The 20679-nt window shown below is 44.6% G+C and overlaps 1 protein-coding gene across 3 annotated transcripts in view; it reads right to left on the bottom strand.

The window, feature by feature from the left end:
* Positions 1-1699: 1699 nt before the first annotated feature.
* The window catches only part of Tnfrsf19 (TNF receptor superfamily member 19), a 95760-nt gene continuing 76780 nt past the window's right edge, over positions 1700-20679 (bottom strand). For all 3 annotated transcript variants that reach the window (XM_028870359.2, XM_028870361.2, XM_028870360.2), the window contains exons 6-10: positions 10964-11128; positions 9908-10033; positions 8262-8364; positions 6873-7269; positions 1700-4298 (exon numbers count right to left, since the gene is read on the bottom strand). In XM_028870359.2, coding sequence (XP_028726192.1) covers positions 4290-4298; positions 6873-7269; positions 8262-8364; positions 9908-10033; positions 10964-11128 — 800 coding nt within the window. In that variant the 3' untranslated portion in view covers positions 1700-4289. The remainder of the gene's footprint in view (positions 4299-6872; positions 7270-8261; positions 8365-9907; positions 10034-10963; positions 11129-20679) is intronic.

Here is a 20679-nt window from a genome sequence, read left to right as displayed (position 1 = left end):
GTGTGACCTTAATGATGCCCTCAAATGAACTGTGTGATTATAACTCTGTGTCATGCACATGCATTCTGTATGACCTTAACAATGACTTTGTGTGAGATGAAGAGTGAGGCATTGATGCTCACAATGATTTTATGTATCCTCACAATGACTATGTGTGACTTCACAATGAGTGTGTGTCCTTACAATGACTCTGTGATTCACAAAATTACATTGTGTCCTCTCTCAAAGACACTGTGTTATCTTTACAATGGCTTTGTTCACCATTACAATGGCAATGTGTGATATTCATAATGACTGTGCATGACTTTCACAATGAGTTTTTGTGACTTCATGATTTATGTGCCCTCAAAATGAGGCTGTGTGCCCTCATAATCTCTGTAACCTCACAATGACTCGCTGTGATCTTTATCATGACATCATACTCTCACATTAAAATTTGACTGTGACTCTGACAATGACTGTTTGGTGTCATAGTGACTGTGTGTGACCTCACAATGATTTTGTGTGCCCTCATAATGAGTTCACATGCCCTTACAATGGTTATGTCTGGCTCTCACAATGACTGTGTAACTATCACAATGTCTCTATATGAACTTGACAATGACTCTGTGTGATCCTCCCAATGACTTTGGGTGTCCTCACAATGATTCTTTGTCACCTTCACAATGACTATATGACCTCTACACTGACTCTTTGTGACCTTGACAATGACTCTGTATGATCCAAGCAATGACTTATGCCCTCACAACGAGGCTGTGTAATCATCACAGGATTCTTTGTGACCTTCACAATGACTTGTGTGTCCTCAAAAATGCTATGGGCCCTCACAATGACTTCACAATGACTCTGTGCTCCATCCCAATGTCTCCGTATGACCTAAACATTGACTTTGAGAGCTCACAATCACTTGTATGTCCTCATGAATGACTGCCATCACAATCCATGTGACCTTCACAGTGACATTATATATCCTCTCAATGACTTTTGAGCCCTTGCAATGACTACATATGATATCAGAATAATTTTGTACTCATAATTAATATTTGGTCTTTATTATGAATATGTATGACTCTCTGTACCTTCACAATTAATCTGTCACTTTTACAATAACTTTTTGTGTCCTCATATGACTTTGTGTGACTTTCAGAATGACTTTTTGTGGCCTCTCAATGACTGCATGTCCTCACAATCCTTTGTGTTCCCTCCAGATGACTTTGTATGCCCTCATAGTAACTGCTTCACAATGACTTTATGTGCCTTCACAGTGACTGTGTGCCTTCCAACATGATTCTGCTATTCTTCACAATGACTTTTTTTGCCCTCACAAATGTATGTTCTTTACAATGACTCTTTATCATGCTCACAATGACTTTCTGTGACCTTCACAATGACTTTGTGTATACTTATAAAGACTTCTGTGCTTTTGCAATTATTCTATGTTAACCCCAGGAAGACTCTTCTTATCTTCACAATGACTGTGTGTGATCTTCACAATGACTCAGCTTAACCTTCACAATGACTTTTTGTGACCTTCACAGTGGTTTATGTGCCCTCACCATGACTGTGTGACCTTCACAATGACTCTTTTTGACCCTCACCAATGACTATGTGTCCTCCACAATGGCTCTGTGTGCCCTCAACTGTGACTTGCATGGCACTCTCTATGATTTGTAACACTCAGATGACATGTAACTAAGAATGACAAGTATCGATTTTATTTCACAATTTTTAAAAAGCATTAAAAAAGGTTTGTATTGGAAAGTGATAACTTACAATTTATAAATTCCAGTATGTAAAACAGTTGTGATGATATCTAAGCTGATACAAACTATCTTAAAAGCAATGATTGTTTCTTTTTCCTTTTCTGTTCTTTTTCTTCTGACACAGAGAGCAGTTCTTATCCTAAGTAACAGCAGCAGTAACTTGAAAGTAGAAAACCCCACAATTCAAAATATATTCCATATATTCAAAATAGAAAACACATGACTTGCCCTGACTGATCCAACAATCCTTTTCTCCATCTTGTCCTTGCTTCTGCCATGTGAAGGTGGCACCAGTGCCCCCTAGGCCTGAATGCCTCTCTATCCCAGTGTCTGGCATCAGCGCTCCAGCTCCTTGTAAACAGCCTTGTAAGATGTTCCAATAACATGGGGTGCAGGTTGCAGCTTCCCCCCCTTGTTTACAGAGTATAAAATGTAAAACACAATTGCATCTTTCTAGAGTGGCCAGTGGGAGGAGTCTCCTTTTTGATGATAATCTGGGATCTTCCAAATGCAGTATCAAATGAAATCAATTTTTAACCCTCAGCATTTCTCTTCTGATTGAAAGTGATGTTTCGGGATTTGGGGCCAAAGTCTCACTTCCAATCAGTCTGGCTTTCCTCAGCAGTGTCTGTCTTTGAAGTCCATCAGGGCTCGGCATGTGGGAAATATATTCAGGTTACACAAAGGAACACAACCCTGCTGGCTTTGATCATCTCTCTGTCATAACACAGATGATTGGGTTGCAAACAATGGCATACACATGTGCATTATGAGAATGCCATTTGGGGGAGCGCAGTTTTCACCCTCATGGAAGTCAGCTGGTTAAATCCTAAATATTTTATGACTTTCCTAAAGCCAAATTCTCATCAGGGTTGGGGACACACAAACAAAATGCCAATCAGTTATGACTGGGTACCATGTGGACATGAAAACAGATGTGGACTACCATGGAACACTATGGTAAGTTCTTCCTACATCTGGTAGAAGAACAGATGCCATGTGAAGCAATAGATATGGACAAGCCCGAAGACACACATCAAAAGCTATAATAATGAATAGAGAGAGGCCACAGTAAGAGGGCTCATTAAATTCTACTCATGTCTTACAAAGAGAGAAAACCATGGGGGGGAAACAGAAGATAAAAAAGTCTAGGAAGATTGCATCTCAATGTTTGGATTTAGTGTTGGGTAAAAGAGCCCATTTAAGCAGGGCATCTTCAGAACAGATATGCTAGTGAATTCTATCACACTGATGCTCTTTTCAAAGTGTAATGTAACAGAACAAGAGCAAAGGGTTGAAAGGCAGAGGTCAGATCTGATGATGTAAGTTCAACCTGGAAACCAAGTAAATCCTGCTCAACGAAGTCATAAGGCATAAGATGAAGAGAAAAACTTCCTTAGCCTTAGAGACTGTTCTGGAAGGCAAATGCCATCATGGAAGAAGATGGAATGCCTTACAGAACACTCCCACATGAGAACACCATGAGTATTACAGAGCCTAGGTTAGGTACATGGCACCAGGGAGCCTGTTCTCCCAAACTGTCTGCCAACCACACTTTCCATGTCTCGTTCTAATATGCACTGGATGCTCACTGAAGGGTTCTTCAGTAGCACACTGGATGTAGGGAAGCCTTTTGTCTAAGCTCAGATGCAGATCACAGATTACTATGTTTATAAATATCTCCTTTCTACCTAAGAGACCTGGGCTTTGTAAGCTCAGCACAGGGGCAGACCTAACACACGTTTCCACAGTCACCAGCCCTGGCACGCATAGCCACACTTTAGGATATACAGAGTAGGTGGTTTTAACAGTAGGGTAGTGCCATTTCCCCCCTCCCCCCTCATGCCACATTTCTAACCACATTCACGACCACAGTCCATAACCCAGGCCTCCTCTCAGCTCTGTCACACATTCGTGGGGAAGAGGCCAAAAGAGCTACTCATAACGGATAGGCCAGTCAACTTCACCAAACCACGATTTAGGCAGGGCTACAAAACCCCTTCAAACCACTGACATGTACCATTCTGCTGATGAGAAATTGACTTTTTTTCCATAGAAATCCCCAGAGCTCTAACTAAAATCTAAGTAAGGAATCTGCCATAGCTTTTTCGTAGGGTAACGGGTTAGTTCTGAAAGAGAGTGTCTATGAAAGTTTATACTCTGGGTCTTGTGAAACCACATTCACCATGAATGTAAGCAGGAGCCAGGCTGGGTCTTGCTGTGCCCACAATTTCGCAGGCAGCACATTCCACCCATTGGTCCTCCGAACTGCCCTCAGCTGAGGTTCTTGTTTAGGGAAGATGTGCGGGTCCTGAGGCCGCCTACAGTCTCTCCTTGATTCTTGCTGGGGTTTCAGCTTACAGCCGGTCTGGCTCAGAGGCAACTGGTTGAAAGGCTGGAAATGCTGCCAGTTGGGTTCAGATTTATTATTGCTTCCAGAAGCCATAGAAGGTCAAAGACTGCTCGGTCTGTAAGCCTTAACCCAGGCGTGTCCAGACCCACACCTCCACTTCAGGAAGATGGCTTTCAGGCATCCTAAAACAGCAACAGAGGAAAGGCTTGAAAAATGGTATCTTCTACATTAAAGCTGCTTCGTGGTCCTTCTAAACCTGATTGTGCATGCCTACTAAGGGTGGTGTCACATACTCAAGCATCCTTTACTGTGTCCTCTGAGAAAGTAATGAAAGTCTTGCAACAACACAATTACCAGTATGTGCTGAGTACTTGAAAGATGACAATGTAACCCATAATAACCACAGGGACTTAAAAAAAAACAAAACATTTCTTTTGTTCATCAACCTCATCCAAACATTTGAAGGCTCTGCTTCTGTATGGAGCCCCCTAAAACATCTGGAGGTAAGTCATTCATGGCCTCCAGAAACGAAGGTGGCCAGTTGAACACTGCTGCCCTATCTGTCAGAGTCACAGAACCTCAGTCTCCCACTCCTTGCAGATGTTTGCAAAGAAAAAGAGACTAGGATGTCTCTTAATGGTCTCCCTTGAACAGACACAGTGTTCTCAAGATGAGTACCCCCAGCAAGGGGTAGTATCACAGAAAGTATGGCCTCCCTCTAAAAGAGATCAGGCATCGGCCAGCTGAGTGCTGCTGAGAACCCTGCTTTCATGCACTGCCCTTTGGCAATGTGTTCATCAGCAATTTGCATTGGCAACACAGGTAAACCTACGGAAAACATTTCTAGGTAAAGAGGTTATCTAGAAACCAGTGGGTCTGAAGTCTGTTTGAATACTGGGAAACAATTTTTACCAAATATGTTGACCAACTGATGCTCTAGTACCAACATGTTGACCCTACTGCCGGAAGCAAATCATCTCATTTTATCATATTCAAAAAGCAGATGGGTAGACTAGAGAACTAGGGGGCGCTTGTGGTTGAAATATTGTGCACCTTGATAAATTTATCTGGGGGTCAGAGAATGGAACAGCCACTATATTAAACATAGAGGTCAGTGATAGCACGCGCCTTTAATCCTAGCCTTCTGGAGACAGAGATCCATCCGGATCTCTGTGAGTTCAAGGCCACACTGGAAACAGTCAAGCATGGTGACACACGCCTTTAATCCCAGGAAGTGATGGCAGGAAGCAGAAAGATATATAAGGTATGAGGACCAGGAACTAGAGGCTTTTAAACTTTTAGGCTTTTTAGCAGCAGTTCAGCTGAAGTCCATTTGAATGAGGACTCAGAGGCTTCCAGTTTGAGGAAACAAGATCAACTGAGAAGTTAGCGAGGTGAGGTTGGATGTGGCTTGTTCTGTTTCCCTGATCTTTCAGCATTTACCCTAATACCGGCCTCAAGTTTTTTATTAATAAGACCATTTAAGATTTGTGCTACAGGCCCTCTCAGAGCCTCTCCAACCTTCTGTTCCTTCCTGTTGAGTTTTTTGTTGCTTATTATTTTGTGTGTTTCGTGGGGGGGGGGGGGATGCTTGTGCCATTGGTGCACGTCAAGGTCAAAGAACAACTTGCAGGCGTCAGCTCTCTCCTTCTCCCATGTAGATTCCAAGGATCAAACTCAGGTCTTCAGGCTTGGCAGGAAGCGCCGTTACCTGCCGAGCCATCTCCCTGATAGCAGCATCACTGTTGACATTAAAAGATAGTACCAAGAGGGCCAGCAACAGAGATCATGGGTAAAGCACCGGTCATGCGTGGAGTCCAATCCCTAGAACCGGTAGTAGAAGGAGAGAACTGACTCCTGTAACTGTCCCCTGATATCCACATGTGCTTCTCTGCCCCAATAATAGCAAAAAAACAAAATTGTAAGATCACCAAGAAAGCTTTTCCTGTCAGGAAACAGGCTCGCTTCCTTCCCTCAAATAGCTCAACACCAACACCCCACATTCCCTCACCCTGCACAGATGCGAACATGTGGAGGCACATGTGGAGGCTAACGGTGGCTCTCACACTTACATACTCATCCTGCATAGGGACCATCACCGCCAGCCCCCGGGGGTCTTAAGTCACCCACAAGAACACCAGTGTGCAAAAATACCGGTTCAGGAAACGATGTCATCATGCTTCGGAAAGCACAGCCTCCCACCAGGCAAAGACCACAACTTCTGTAAGGCTGGGGCTGCTTCCCAGTGGGAGACTAAGAGTCTCTCTGAATTCCAAACGAGGCCCACGCTATGGGACCAAGTCAACTCCATCAAGAGGGTGACAGTGGCTTTGTGTGCAGGAGCCAAAGAGGAGTTAGAGAGCTCAATTCTAACTGAGCTGATGACGAATAAATGCCCGGGATGTCAAGCCTAAGACCATCATCCCTTGACCACAGCGGAGATGGGGGCTGATGGCCAGGTACCGCCACCACTAGCCACCTCTTTGTCAGGGGCACTCCACATCAGTGCAGTCAGATTTCAGACGACCAGTGAAGAGTGTGAGGGCCCTTTGTGCCCTCATAAAATGGTTCTGTTTGTTAGGAGGAAAAAGGACTTGAAATTCACTTTAAAACAGTCTTCAGTAGAGTATGAGAAATAATAAATTACAGCCATCTCTCCTCTACCTCCCCAGATTTCACAGTGGGAACAGAGACTGGATCCCACCCGTCTAGTACAAGCCATAGCCAGCTCACTCTGAAACCCATCAGTGTCTTACCTGGAAGGACGCAGGTGTGGCTAGGTTCAGGTTGCCACTGCCTTCCCAACCTCCTTGGCTTGCAGTCCTTTGAGCATCCTGAGCTAGGGTCTGCTCCCAGACTGTATCACCACCTCTAGGTGAGTCAGTAGTTTCTGTGAAATTTCCAGAAGAATCCCGAGCAGCTGTCCCAGCCAGGTCCTGACCACTGCTGGAATCCAGAGATGTGGAGCTTTCCTTTTCTGGGCTGAGGGAGTTGATATCTTCTCCAATGAGTTCAGGATAAGAGTCACAAAGAGAGATGTCGCCGCCCATAGGATTCCGCATCAGAGGCCAGCCATCAGAAAACTCCCCGCAGATGGAACGGGAAACAGACCCGAAGAAAGCTGGCATTGTGTCCCCCACCGAAGCTGCGTTTCTGAACACACATCCGGAAGGTTTGTAAGTATTATACAGTGAGGGACAGAAACCGCTACTACAGAACAGCATTTCAGCTAGTTTTAACTCTATGGCTGCAATAGCAACATGCTGAGAATCCCAGTGCTAACTATTGCTTTAAATTTGCCTCTGTGTAGCCAGGTGGTGGTGGCGCATGCCTTTAATCCCAGCACTCGGGAGGCAGAGCCAGGCGGATCTCTGTGAGTTCGAGGCCAGCGTGGTCTACAGAGCGAATCCAGGAAAGGCGCAAAGCTACACAGCAAAGCTACACAGAGAAACCCTGTCTTGAAAAACAAACAAGCAAAAAATTTTCCTCTGTGCAGCAACTGCAGCTACTCCATTGACCTTAAAAGTGACTTTTATACATATTTCTAATTATTATAAGCATATCCAATGTCTAACATCTGCATTTTCTTAGATCTTAACTGAGTTTTCTGGATTGTTGTTCTGGAATAGTGTGCCAGCAGAGTGTGACAAGTGAGCATACTTTGACATAACAAAAATGTCAGGAATAGAGGCTAGAGAGACGACTCTGCAGCTAGGCACGTGTGTGTGCACACTGCTCCTTAGGACCTGAGCTCAGTTCCCAGCACCCACATCGGGAGATTCACAGCCACCTGTAACTCCAGCTCCAAGGGGGTGTGACGCTGTCAGCCTCTGAGGGCACCTGTACTGTGTGTACATATTTACACACAGAAACACGCATCTATGCTTTAAAATAAAATCTTGGAAAAACAGAGGAATGTCATGAACATAATACACAAATAAAGTGGCCAGGAGAAAAGTGCCAGGAAACGGGACTAGTTACCAGCAGCCTCGGGCCCTACAATCCCTGCTTGGGAATCTCTCCCCTCAGGTTCCCAGAAGTCATTGGGAAGCAGATCTCTACAGTTTAACACGAGGCTGGGACATCAGGAGAACACATATTTGCAAACGAGTATGGCATTGTTGACTATAAGAGCAAGCACTTACCTCTCCTGAAGGGTAGCCGTAGAATGCAGCCCACAGGCAAGGGCAGCGCGGGCAGAGCTTCGGGCCTCCTCACAGCACACGGATGGAATCAGGTGAACAGGCCCTGAGAAAGGCAGAAAAGCGTGAGGCCCAGGCCTTTCCTCCTGAACTTCCTTGTTCATAGCAGCTAAGCCTTGGTCCCCTAGGAAAGGTAGCGGATCCCGTTTGGGTGACTATTTAGCAGAAGGAGGAATGCAAATTTCAAATACAGAGCCACAACTGCATATGGGTGCCAAGACTGAAGCAGGTCAGAGGACTTTAGGCCAGCCTGGGCTGTGCAGTGAGACCTGTCAGGAAGGAGGGAAGGGGGGATAAGGGTGAAACAATCTCATTCTATGTGTGACACACGGGACTGAGCTGGTCCATTCTGCAACATTACAAAGAGACACTGGGTGATTCCAAGGGGCCAGTCCAGCCAGCCTGGAATACGAGGAACTCGAAACAGATCACAGCGTCTAAGAGATGACTTGGCGCTGTCATAGACACTATACCCAGACAGGCCAGAAACTCAGGACAATAGAGAGGGCTATGGGCCAGACCGACACCAGAAGTACTGTTAGCCATGCGGGATTTATGTGCAGGGGGGGGGGTGTCACCTGCTGAGGCCTGGGACTGGACATGAAGTAGAAACCTCAGGTTGATGCCGATCAGTCAGGGGCAGAGAAAAGTCATGTCACCTTTGCCTGGCTGGGTCAGATGCACATATCCACCTGTGCCAACTCTCCTTAATGACTATTTCCAGCAACAGACCAAGAGGCAGGTGTGGCTGGACCCTGGCCTGGACCTCCCTCTTTCTCACAGATGTCATTAAAACCAGTCACATGAGTGTTGGGTTTGAACTGGCCAGACGACCAAGGTGCTGATTAGCTTGATGTCAGTTTGACCCAGCTGGAGTCAGCAGAGAGGAGGGAGCCTCACGTCAGAAAATGTCTCCATAAGAAGAGACCGTGGGCAAGCCTGTGAGGCATTCTCTTAATCAGTGATTGATGGGGGAGGGCCCAGCCCATTGTGGGTGGGGCTGCCCCTGGGCTGGTGGTCCTGGTAGTGGGGGGAGTTCTATAAGAAAGCAGGCTGAGCAAGCCATGGGGAGCAAGCCAGGAAGCAGCACCCCTCCATGGCCTCTGCATCAGCTCCTGCCTCCAGGTTCCTGCCCTGTGTGAGTTCCTGCCCTGGCTTCCCTTGGTGGAGAGTGGCTCTAGATATGGAAGCCAAATGAAACCTTCCCTCCCAAGCTGCTCTTGGCCACGGTGTTCATCACAACAGTAACTCTGACTCAGACACAAGGATGTCAGCCCCACCTCTACAGAGCAGGCACAGGGATTCTAAGTGAAACGGACTCTAAACGAGAAAGGCCGAGTTGCCTGGACAGCTGCTAAAATGGTCCCAAGTTCTGCGGGGATTCCTGTTTTCTTAATACTGAAGAGACCTGGAGCACCCAGACCAATCGCGGGCAGAGGGGAGTCTGACACGGAGCAGCTGTGGCTGGAAATCGGCCTGTGACCCGCTGTCTCCCGCTCTGAAGAATAGGAGCTGGACTTGGCAATGCCCTGTTTTGCGGTCCCATTCTGCACTCCTGGTTCCTCTGGGCCCTTCATAGCTCAGCTCACCGTATGTCTGGGCTGAGTCCCGGTGACATTGACAGCATGCCCTGTGGGCGCAGTGGCGGAGCCGAGGCTGGTCAAAACACGACAGCTCAGAGCCATTGTATTGAATGTCCTGTGACCGCAGAGACCCTAGGGGAAAGGAGAGATCCACAGTCAACACTTCTCCATAGGAAGCCTGGCATTTTGTGTTTTTAATGAGGCAACACCATTATTCTATAGACTCCTGCTTACCCTAAGACACTCACTATAAAATAAAGACACTCTGTATGCCAGTCTTCCAAACATTAGTGCTTGGTCTAGAATAACTTAACCTGGATCATAAACTTCTGCTAGCCTACAGTGGGCCAATCAATCAATACAAAGCCTGTGTCATTACATACGCACACATACACGCACACGTAAGGGTATTTTGCCTGCATGTGTATCTGCTCGCTACATGCATGTCTGGACCCGTGGAGGTCAGAAGAGGACATCAGATCCCCTGGGACTGGACTTACAGACACTTGTAAACTGCCTTGTGGATGCTGGGAACAGAATCTTCCTCTAAAAGGTCAGCCAGTGCTCTTAGCCACGGAGCCATCTCTCCAGCGTCTAACCTCCACACTTTTGTGTGTGCTGGGAATTCAACCCCAGGGCCTTGTATATGTTAGGCAAGTGCTCTACCACCAAGCTATGGCCTGGCCTGTTCCTTAACAGTGCCTATGTAATTGAGAAGCAGAGAGGCTTAAGAGGTATGCCGTCACACCATCATAACTCTGAAGACTTGTTAAGCTGAATGATGGCAAGTTGAGGACTGCCCATCTCTTCTTATACAGAGGCACACACAGTTTAAAATAGCTTGTTAAGAATGTGGGGTATAGACAATTTTTATTTTTGCCTTGCACCCTTGGGACATTACAGCCTTGTCAGCATCCCAATGATGGTCCAAAATTCCTGCAGAGGGCTGTTTTCCTGTGCCTTGTATCCTAAACAGTTGGTGATGCTTGTCTTAGCTAGGTCTTTTGTGTGGCAATGCTAAGAAGCTCACTTCACAGGAAGACAGGGGGACGGGAGACTTACAGCTGGGTTTCTTCTCCATGAACTGCCTCTTGCAGTAGATGACACACAGGATGAGCAGGGCGAGCAGCACCGTGGCCAGAGCGCTGCAGATGACGGCAGCCAGGGCTGTGTCCCGAGGGCTGGAGGCTGTGGACGAGATCTTCACAAGGTTCACCTTGCTGGTACCTGAAAGGGACAGGAAGGAACAGGTCAGCACACCCTTTGCAAGCCTGGACTTGAAATGCTTCCAGCCTGTCCAACCTTATCTCATTATGACACCATGTTCTTGTCACCCACCACGTTCACATTCCAGAACCCTGTAGTCTGGTTACTAAACAAGTTTATGGGTTTTTGTTGTTGTTGTTGAACCCCATTCATAGTTATTCTTGGCTATGCCCAGCCTGGCGGTTGCAACCTGGACATAACACACTGAAGCTAGTGGATACCATCAGCAATTGCTTTCACATGATAAAAATAAAAGTGGAGAAAACCAACTTGAGAGGTCTGAAGATGATCAAGTACCCCATCCTTTTTCATGTTACCCCTGCACTTTGTATCCCCAAATACCCCAGAACTCCACCCACTGCCCCCATAACACTGGGAGCACACAGCCCTCAACACATGGTATGGTTCAGAAACCTGCCCTTGGCCCACTGAAGCAGAGAGCTGGATGGTCATCCTGACCTCCATAGCTTCAGGGCTTGAATGTCCCAGGGCTTGGCATACCACAGTATTGGAGTGAGTGGACATTTTCCTTCTCTCCTCCCACCTGTGGAAAGTTTGCTGACATAAGCTGACAATACACAGATTAAAAGGAGGAAAAGGCACAGATTTATTTACATGAACAGGGAATCGAAGTGTCCGGTAATTCAAGAGATTCATATGCCTAGAGGTGCCCACTTTTTTCAGTCCTAATGATGGAACCTTGGGGACAGACAAGAGTTCTGTCCTGCAAAATGACAACCTACAGAATGGGAAAAGATCTTTACTAACCCCACATCTGACAGAGGGCTGATCTCCAAAATATATAAAGAACTCAAGAAACTAGACATCAAAACAATCCAATTAAAAAAATGGACTACAGAGCTAAACAGAGAATTCTCAACATAAGAATCTCAAATGGCCAAAAGACATTTAAGGAATTGCTCAACATCCTTAGTCATCAGGGAAATGCAATCAAAATGACTCTGAAATATCATCTTACACCTGTCAGAATGGCTAAGATCAAAAACACTGATGACAGCTTATGTTGGAGAGGATGTGGAGCAAGAGGAACACTCCTTTACTGTTGGGAGTGCAAACTTGTACAACCACTTTGGAAATCAGTATGGAGGTTTCTCAGAAAATTGGGAATCAATCTACCTCAAGACCCAATAATACCACTCTTGGGCATATATATACCCAAGGCATGCTCAATCATACCACAAGGACACTTGTTCAACTATGTTCATAACAGCATTATTCATAACAGCCAGAACCTGGAAACAACCTAGATGCCCCTCAACCAAAGAATGGATAAAGAAAATGTGGTACATATACACAATGGAGTATTACTTGGCTGTAAAAACAATGACATCATGAAATTTGCAGGCAAATGGATAGAACTAGAAAAAAAAACATCCTGAGTGAGGTAACCTAGACCCCAAAAGACAAACATGGTGTACTCACTCATAAGTGGATATTAGATGTAAAGCAAAGGTAACCAGGCTACAATCCACAACCCCAGAGAAACTAGGTACCAAGAAGGACCCTAAGAGAGACATGCATGGATTCCCCTAGGAAGGGGAAATAGATAAGATCTCCTGAGTAAACTGGGAACATGGTGGGGAGGGGAAGGTTAGGGGAGGTGGCAAGAGAATATGAGGGATTGAGATGGTCGAGTTGGGGGAGGGACGGAGAGGGAGAGCAAAGAAAGAGATATCTTGATAGAGGGAGCCATTATGGGGTTAGAGAGAAACCTGGTGCTAGGGAAATTCCCAGGGACTCATAAAGGATGACCCCAGCTAAGACTCCAAGCAATAGTGGAGAGGGTGCCTGAACTGGCCTTCCCCTGTAATCAGATCGATGACTACCCTAACTGTCATCATAGAACCTTCATTCAGTGACTGATGGAAGCAGATGCAGAGGTCCACAGCTAAGCACTGGGTGAAGTTCCTGGAGTCCAGTCGAAGAGAGGAAGGAGGGATTATAATAAGCAAGGGGTCAAGATCATGATGGGGAAACCCACAGAGACAGCTGACCCAAGCTAGTTGGAGTTCACTGACTTTGGAGTGATAGCTGGAGAACTTGCATGAGATAGTTGTGCGGCTTGGGTAGTTTGTGGGGCCCCTGGCAGAGGGACCAGGATTTATCCCTAGTGCATGAACTGGCTTTTTGGAGCCCATTCCCTATGGAGGGATACCTTGCTCAGCTTCAATATGGGGGGAGGGGGGGGTTGGTCCTGCCCTAACTTGATATGCCAGACTTTATTGTCTCCCCATGGGAGGCCTTACCCTCTCTGAGGAGTAGATGAGGGACAAGGTGGGAGGAAGGTGGGAGTGAGTGAGAGGAGGGGAGGGAGGGGGAACTGTGGTTGGTATGTAAAATGAAAAAAAAAAAACTTTGAAATAAACAAAAACAACCCAAAAGTTCCTTCCTTCAACTTGGAGACCCTTCCAAACAAAGGGCCTTGCTCAGACAGGGCTGGCTGGAAAAGGAGGGAACTAGGGTAAAAAATCCAGGGAATTCTACCACTTTACACTCTGGCACTAACAAACCTTTCTCCTTCCTGAGTATGTTTCCTCCAGGGTAGATCAAAGAGTGGCTTATTCTGCAGATCCTGAGCCCCTGTGAAGTTGAGGGGCTTGACATTCCTCCCAAGGAGTTTGGAACCAGCCAGGTCCAGGCATTTGGGCTGTAGGGGAATGCTGTGGTCACCCTGTGACCTGTTTGTTTCCCATGGAGAGGAACTTGGCCTTTACATGACAGACCTAGATGAAGCAGCTCACTGAACCCCATGGCTGTCTGACTTGTGGGCTGCTTTTTCTGAGCCCCGGGTGTAGCTAGAGTTTTCCTGCCTTGCCCACAGTCAGGACAAATCTTTGTCACCTGCCAGTCCCATAGCCGCTCAGACCCAACCAAATAAACACAGAGACTTATATTGCTTACAAACTGTATGGCCATGGCAGGCTTCTTGCTAACTGTTCTTATAGCTTAAACTAATCAATTTCCATAAATCTATACCTTGCCACATAGCTTGTGGCTTACCGGCGTCTTCACATGCTGCTTATCCTGGTGGCGGCTGGCAGTGACTCCTTCTGCCTTCCTGTTCTTTCTTTTCTCCTCTCTGTTAGTCCCGCCTATACTTCCTGCCTAGCCACTGGCCAATCAGTGTTTTATTTATTGACCAATCAGAGCAACACATTTGCCATACAGAACATCCCACAGCACCCAGGTTCATGTGGCCCACACGCCAGGTTCACACGGACCATGGTTGCTAACTGTCTCCATGGTTATGAATTATACCAGAGCTCAATAGGCCCAGACAGGCTCCTCACTGCAACCATGGCCATCTCTCCTAAAAGAACATCCATTTCTCTATGCATTGGCTAATTTGGACTGCCATTTTGTTTCTGAATTAAGAAACACCTAAGGCAGTAGTGAGGCACAACCATGGGTTTGCCTGTGAGAGTCTGAAGAGAAGATTGAGGAAGACCCACCCTGATTTGGGGCAATACCATCCCATGTGCTGGGGTCTGAAAGGGGTAAAGGAGAAAGCCAGTTGAGCACCAGCATCCCTTTCTCTTCCTGATTCAATGAGATGTGAACAAGCAGCCTCATGTTGCCACGACCAGGAACTGGTCTCACTGCCGTGCCTTCTGCACCATGATGGACTGTATCCCCTGCCATGAACCCAAATAAACACTGCCTCCTTTAACCTGCATTTTGTCACCTATCCGTCACCGCCTCTGTCTGCTCTTCCCACATGGCCAGGCAGATCACTCCCTCAGCTGTTGTTTGTTGAGTGGTGCTGTTCACGGAACTAAAGCTGCACTATCAATCCATAGGGTTTCACCCTTCCCCCCTGCTTTCTTTTCCTCCATGACACTGCTGTCATCCAATATTCTATACACTTCACTTTGGCCCATTGTTATTCTCCCGAATGCAGTTAGGCTGGCTTGGAAAGAGGCCATGCTTCCAGCCTCCTTTGCAGCTAGACATGACAATGTCTAGGGTCAAGTTACTGGGGTGGTTGATGGATGGAGATGTGTGGATCATCTCAATTCATGGACAAATCATTCTCCAATCATCATCCCTTCCACTGTGACCTGTGAGCTGGAAGTAGGAAAAGCAAGAGACCCAACAGGTGAGGCATACCAGTAAGGCTGGCCCAGGACCGGGGTGGGAAGCTGTCCTCTGAACTCACCCAGCAGAAATGCTCCCTGGCCCAGCTGGCTGGGCTGGCACAAAACTCCTGTTTTACTTTGGCAGAAATAGTTTTGAGTCTTTTCAGTACAGCAGCTGGCCTCTTCTCTAGCTAGCTACATTCCTTACACAAAGCAATCCTCTTGTTAAGCTTGTTTACTATTTATCTATAATGCCTCCAAGGGATTCTGGCACACCCTTGCTTCTTGATGAACAGTGGAGCAAAGGGGTATTTGCTGAAGAAACCCTCGCCCCTGAGTACTCCCAAGCATTGATTCTATGAGACCTTATAGGTCAATGAGATGAGACTGTTTCCTGAGTACCTCCTGTCTGATGGCAGTACAGGTGGAAACAGCTTGAGCAACGAGCAGCTTCGTTTATGGCCTTTGCTGTGTTTACGAAGAGCAGCTTCAGTACAGTCTTACTGTGGGCATTGATCAGTATGCAAACCCTGAAGATCATGACCTCATCCTCAGAATGAACACCCAACAAAAGCTCAACCTCCCCTAGTAATGACAACTCATGAAGCTATGGGGGGAGGGGATGTCAAATTTGATCCTAACTAATAACTCACAGAAAATGACAGCTGATCTACAAGAAATGCCCAGCAGTCGTGTCTCCTGCCCAACCAAAGCTAATCTGGTGCCAAGATAATTATTAAGGGAACCAATATGCATTCATATCAGCTTATTCAAATAAGGCATATTAACATCTACTTATCCCGACCCTAATACAGTAGGTGGGGGGTAGGGGGTGAAGAGAAATGACAGATCAGTTCGAGAACTGCCAACAGAGCCCACGTTCACCTTCTACAAAGCATTCTCCAGGTTCCCATCAAGACCAGTACAGTTAGAAACACCTGTTCAACTCCCAACCTCTCACTTTCCAAGTGTTAACATAACGCTTCACAGTAAGGGCTTTATACTTAAGAAATCCATATGTATTCACAGACTTTTTTTCATGTAAATAGCCAGTAAGTTGGGTAGATAGTTAATCCTCAGTTTGCCAGATTCTTAAGCTTAAGCCTTTTTCTTCCTTTTCACTGTGAACATGGTGTGCATGCATGTATTTTGTGCATATCTCTGTGTGTGTGTGTATATATATACATATATATATACATACATACATGTATGCTCACATATATGTGGGAATATTTATATGTACATGTGCACACATAGGAGTCCTGAGGAAGTCTTCCTGGACTCCAACCTTGTTCATTGAGGCGAGGTCTCTCGGATCTCATCCATATGGATAGTTCCAGCTTGTTCCAGGGATCCCTTGTCTTTCCCTTCCCAGTACAGAACTACTGATGGGTTGCCATGTCAACCCAGTGTCTACGTGGTTCTGGGGATCTAATTTAAATGGCAATCCATCTCTCCAGGCCTAGCCCATGCTAGTGTTTTTACATTACGTTGAATTCTTTGCAACCACTTAAAACATATATGCAAACTATAGCGTAAGGGATTGTTGGATCAAGTTTTGTACCAGTAGATAAACTCTAGTTAACCAGCTAACATAAACATTGTGGTTTGACCTAATATCAAACACAAATATGGCTTCTCAAGTTCAACTCACTTTATCCCTAAGAATAAAGAGGATACTTTTTTAAGAATAAAGAGGAGAAACAACACATGGCTTTTCTAGTGCTAGTCCTAAAATACTATTTTTAAAGTACACATCACATAATGAGATGTCTTGCTACTACAGCGGGAAAGAACAAGTGATAGATGAACTAATGATGCTTCAGGCTTGGGCTGTAACAGTTAGGATTTCACTAATGCCTTGTATGTTACAGTTAGGATCTCACTAATGCCTTGTATGTTACAGTTAGGATCTCACTAATGCCTTTTATGTTACAGTTAGGATCTCACTAATGCCTTGTGTGTTCTCAGTGTTGGGACACGAAGATGCTAATCTGGGTTTGTACTGTGTGAGATGAGCCCTCTGGAAACTGTAACACAGTCAGAAGCATCAGTACTCTTCCCTGCTGACAGCCACATTTTGGCATAGGCAATTCTATTCATAATCCTGGAATGCAAGTACAATTCAGACATCTTACAACATTTCTCAATAGAATATTTTTTATCTGCTTTACTTTTAGATTTGTTTTGAGAAAGATACAATTCATTCCACTGCTTTTTGTGACTTTCCATCATTACCAACAACCAAAATCCAAATTGAATAGAGGTTCAGCACAATTAGAACCTGATGATGAACTCTTTCCAGGCAGGCTCTTCAATGATAATGGAAGCTGCTAACACAGAGCGCGTGCTCTCTTAGCCAGGCAAGAGCACAGCCCCAGAGCAAAGGCTTTATCTTGTTCATCTAAACTGGTGAAAACAAAACTCCATGATAACAGTCAGCATGTGAAGTCCAGATGTGCCACAGTTGGCCAATGAACGAAAGGGCTGGGTGTTTCATCTACTTCATACCAAGCATTCTGATGATGGATGAACATAAGCCTTAGTCATGCACATTTTCTTCACTCTAGACTTTGATCTTTATTTTTTTAATATCTGATAGAGACATGATTTCAAAATAAGGTTTTTATGTTTGTTTTTCTATCTATAGCCATATTTATATTTTAGAAATTGATTTTTTTTCTGGAGGGAAGAAAGGGAAGGAGGGAAGCGATATAATTCTATTTTAATTAAAACCGTGTCAACATTTATTCTCTTCGATTTAGCTCTTTTCACCTTTATTTATCTTATTGCCCCTTGCCCGTATTATGTCTGAGCATGAGTACCAATGTGGGTCGTGGGGAGGAAACTCAGAACTCTGGTCTCCAGGCTTGGCGGCAAGCACCCTTTCCCACTGAGCCATCTCACTGGCCCTTGTTTTCTTACTGTAAAAACATATGCACAAGGTTCTGTGGCAAAGACACTGAGTATATTCAACACATTGTGTGGTGAGCATGGCTAATTCTAGAACATGGTCACCGCCAACATACCTCCCAAAGCCCACCCCCTAAGCAATCCCTCCCTTACCCAGACCTTGGCAAGCATTCAGCTGCTTTCTGTTGCTATAAAATCAATTACTTTCATGTGTTTCTGCATAAAAGGAATTACACAATAGTACGTGGCCATTGTGTCTGGCTTTTGTTACTTAACAATATCTTCAAGGTTCATCCACAGGGTTAGATGCGTCAGAATTCACTCCTTCTTAACGGCTGAATAATATTTCACTGAACTGATACACTGTACTTGGTTTGTTCATCTGTCTGATGATCTTTGTTCTGAATCCTCATAGCTATTTTAGGTAATGCTGCCATGAGCATTCAGATACAAGCCTTTTCAATATATTTTAAAACTTTCCACAAACATACATTGCAATTGTTCCACATCCTCTCAAGACATCCATTACTGAAATTATAGTAATTAAGCTTATCTGTATAAGTCAGTCAAAAATACTTCCTGAACAAAAATGAGAACTAGGGATTGAAGAAAATGATGTCAAAGCTGCTGGGCAGAGCTCGCTCATGGAGGAGTTTACAAACTTCTGTGAGGGACCTGGACTCTACTCTAAGGAGAATGGAAAGTACTCGACAACACCGGAACAACAGTCTCCAGTGTGTCCGGGACGGTCACGAAGGGGGTGTCAACAAATCTGAGACGCCTGGAATCACGCAAAATATCTTCCAAACACAGTGGAATAAAATTAGGGATCACAGAAGAAAGAAATTGGAAAAATGAGCAAAATACTTGGTATGTTAACAACGTATTTCTAAATAATAAGTCATAGAAAAAATGGCAAGGGAATTAGAAAATAACTTGAGATGAATCAAAATACAATGTACCAAAATCTGTAGGATGTGTCAACAGTTGTACTATTTATAGCAATAAATGACTGAGGTTAAAAAAAAGAGAGAGAAATGAATAATTCATAATCTAATCTTCCATTCTAAAGGAAGAATTAGAGCTGAGAGCAATGAAAGAGAATAGGAAAAAATAAATCATTATCAATAGAACAAAACAGTTGTTTTTTTTAAATCTTCAAAATCAACAAACTTTGGGTGGGCTGGAGAAAAGAAGAGGTAGGGCTAAAACTATTAAGATCAGGAAATGAAGCAAAAAGTTTTTACAAGAACACTGGGAACAACCGCAGACCCCCAGACTAGGCAACTAAGAAGGATTTGTTCCGTGAAGGCAAGGGTTAACCACAGATGTCAATTAGCCAACTGACCAATTAATCAATTACTCAATGAATCAATCAATATAAGAAGAAAATAAAGGAGAAAAAAAAGAACTACAAAATAATCTCAATAAAGCCAAAAAAAAAAAAAAAATCACATCTTTCATCAGCCTCTTTTCCTGATTAAAAACAAAGCAACAGGATCTTCCTCAAAATGCTAGAAACCCACTCAGAGCATCGCAGAGTTGATATCGCATATGGGGAGGAAAACTGAGTTCTTTGAAAATCAAGCAGCCAAGGGCGTCTACTGTTACCATTTCTATCCAGCATAGTATTTGGAGACCTGGCCAGAGGAATTAACCAAGAAAAACAAAATTAACTAACTAACTAGCACCCAAACTGTAAGAGAAGAATTAAAACCACCTCTGTTTGCAAATGACATGGTCATTAGTGCAGAAAACCATAAGCATTACTAAAAATGATGGAAAAGAACAAAAGAATTCAACAGATTTGCAAGATACAAATAAATATGCAAAGCCAGTTATATTTCATATAGTGTCAGCAATGAGTCAAAAAAGAAAATGAAGGCTAAATGTGTTGGTGCCCGCCTTTAATCCCAGCATTTGGGAGGCAGGGGCATGTAGATGTCTGTGCTTTCAAGACCAGCCTGCTAGGCATAAAGTGTTCCTGTTTAAAAACAAACCAACCACAAAGAAAGAAAAAGGAAGAGCACAATTCTATCTGCAGTCATCAAAAAGACTAAAGCTCTTAGAAACTCAGAACTACACTGCTCCTTCAATGCTTTAGACACGGGGACCTGAAGCACAGCCTCGATGGCTCCAATATTTGTACAGTGAAAACTATAAAATACCACTAAAAGCACTTAAAAGCACAGAGTACACAGAAAGACATTTGGAGATCGGGAGACTTGCTATTTATTGTTCAGAGGACCAGATAACTCGGTGATACCAGATTTGACTGCAATCCCTACCAAATGGCAACCCAGGGGGTGACTTGGTGCACCTGAACCCAAGGAACCAAAACGTGATTTGGAAACATAACACAAAACTTAGGTGGAAATTTTTAATAGTTATTACCATCTGTATCCATAAAGCTAGTCAAACCAGAAAAGCATCATTTTTCAAGTGAACAACAACAAAAAGGTTATAGAAGAATTTGCATGTTTTCCCTAAGAAATCATT

This window comes from Peromyscus leucopus, chromosome 9, assembly GCF_004664715.2.
Source record: "Peromyscus leucopus breed LL Stock chromosome 9, UCI_PerLeu_2.1, whole genome shotgun sequence".
In the NCBI taxonomy this organism is placed as follows: Eukaryota; Metazoa; Chordata; class Mammalia; order Rodentia; family Cricetidae; genus Peromyscus; species Peromyscus leucopus.
Note: the sequence above shows the minus strand (reverse complement) of the source record. Positions and strands in the feature narration are given on the sequence as shown.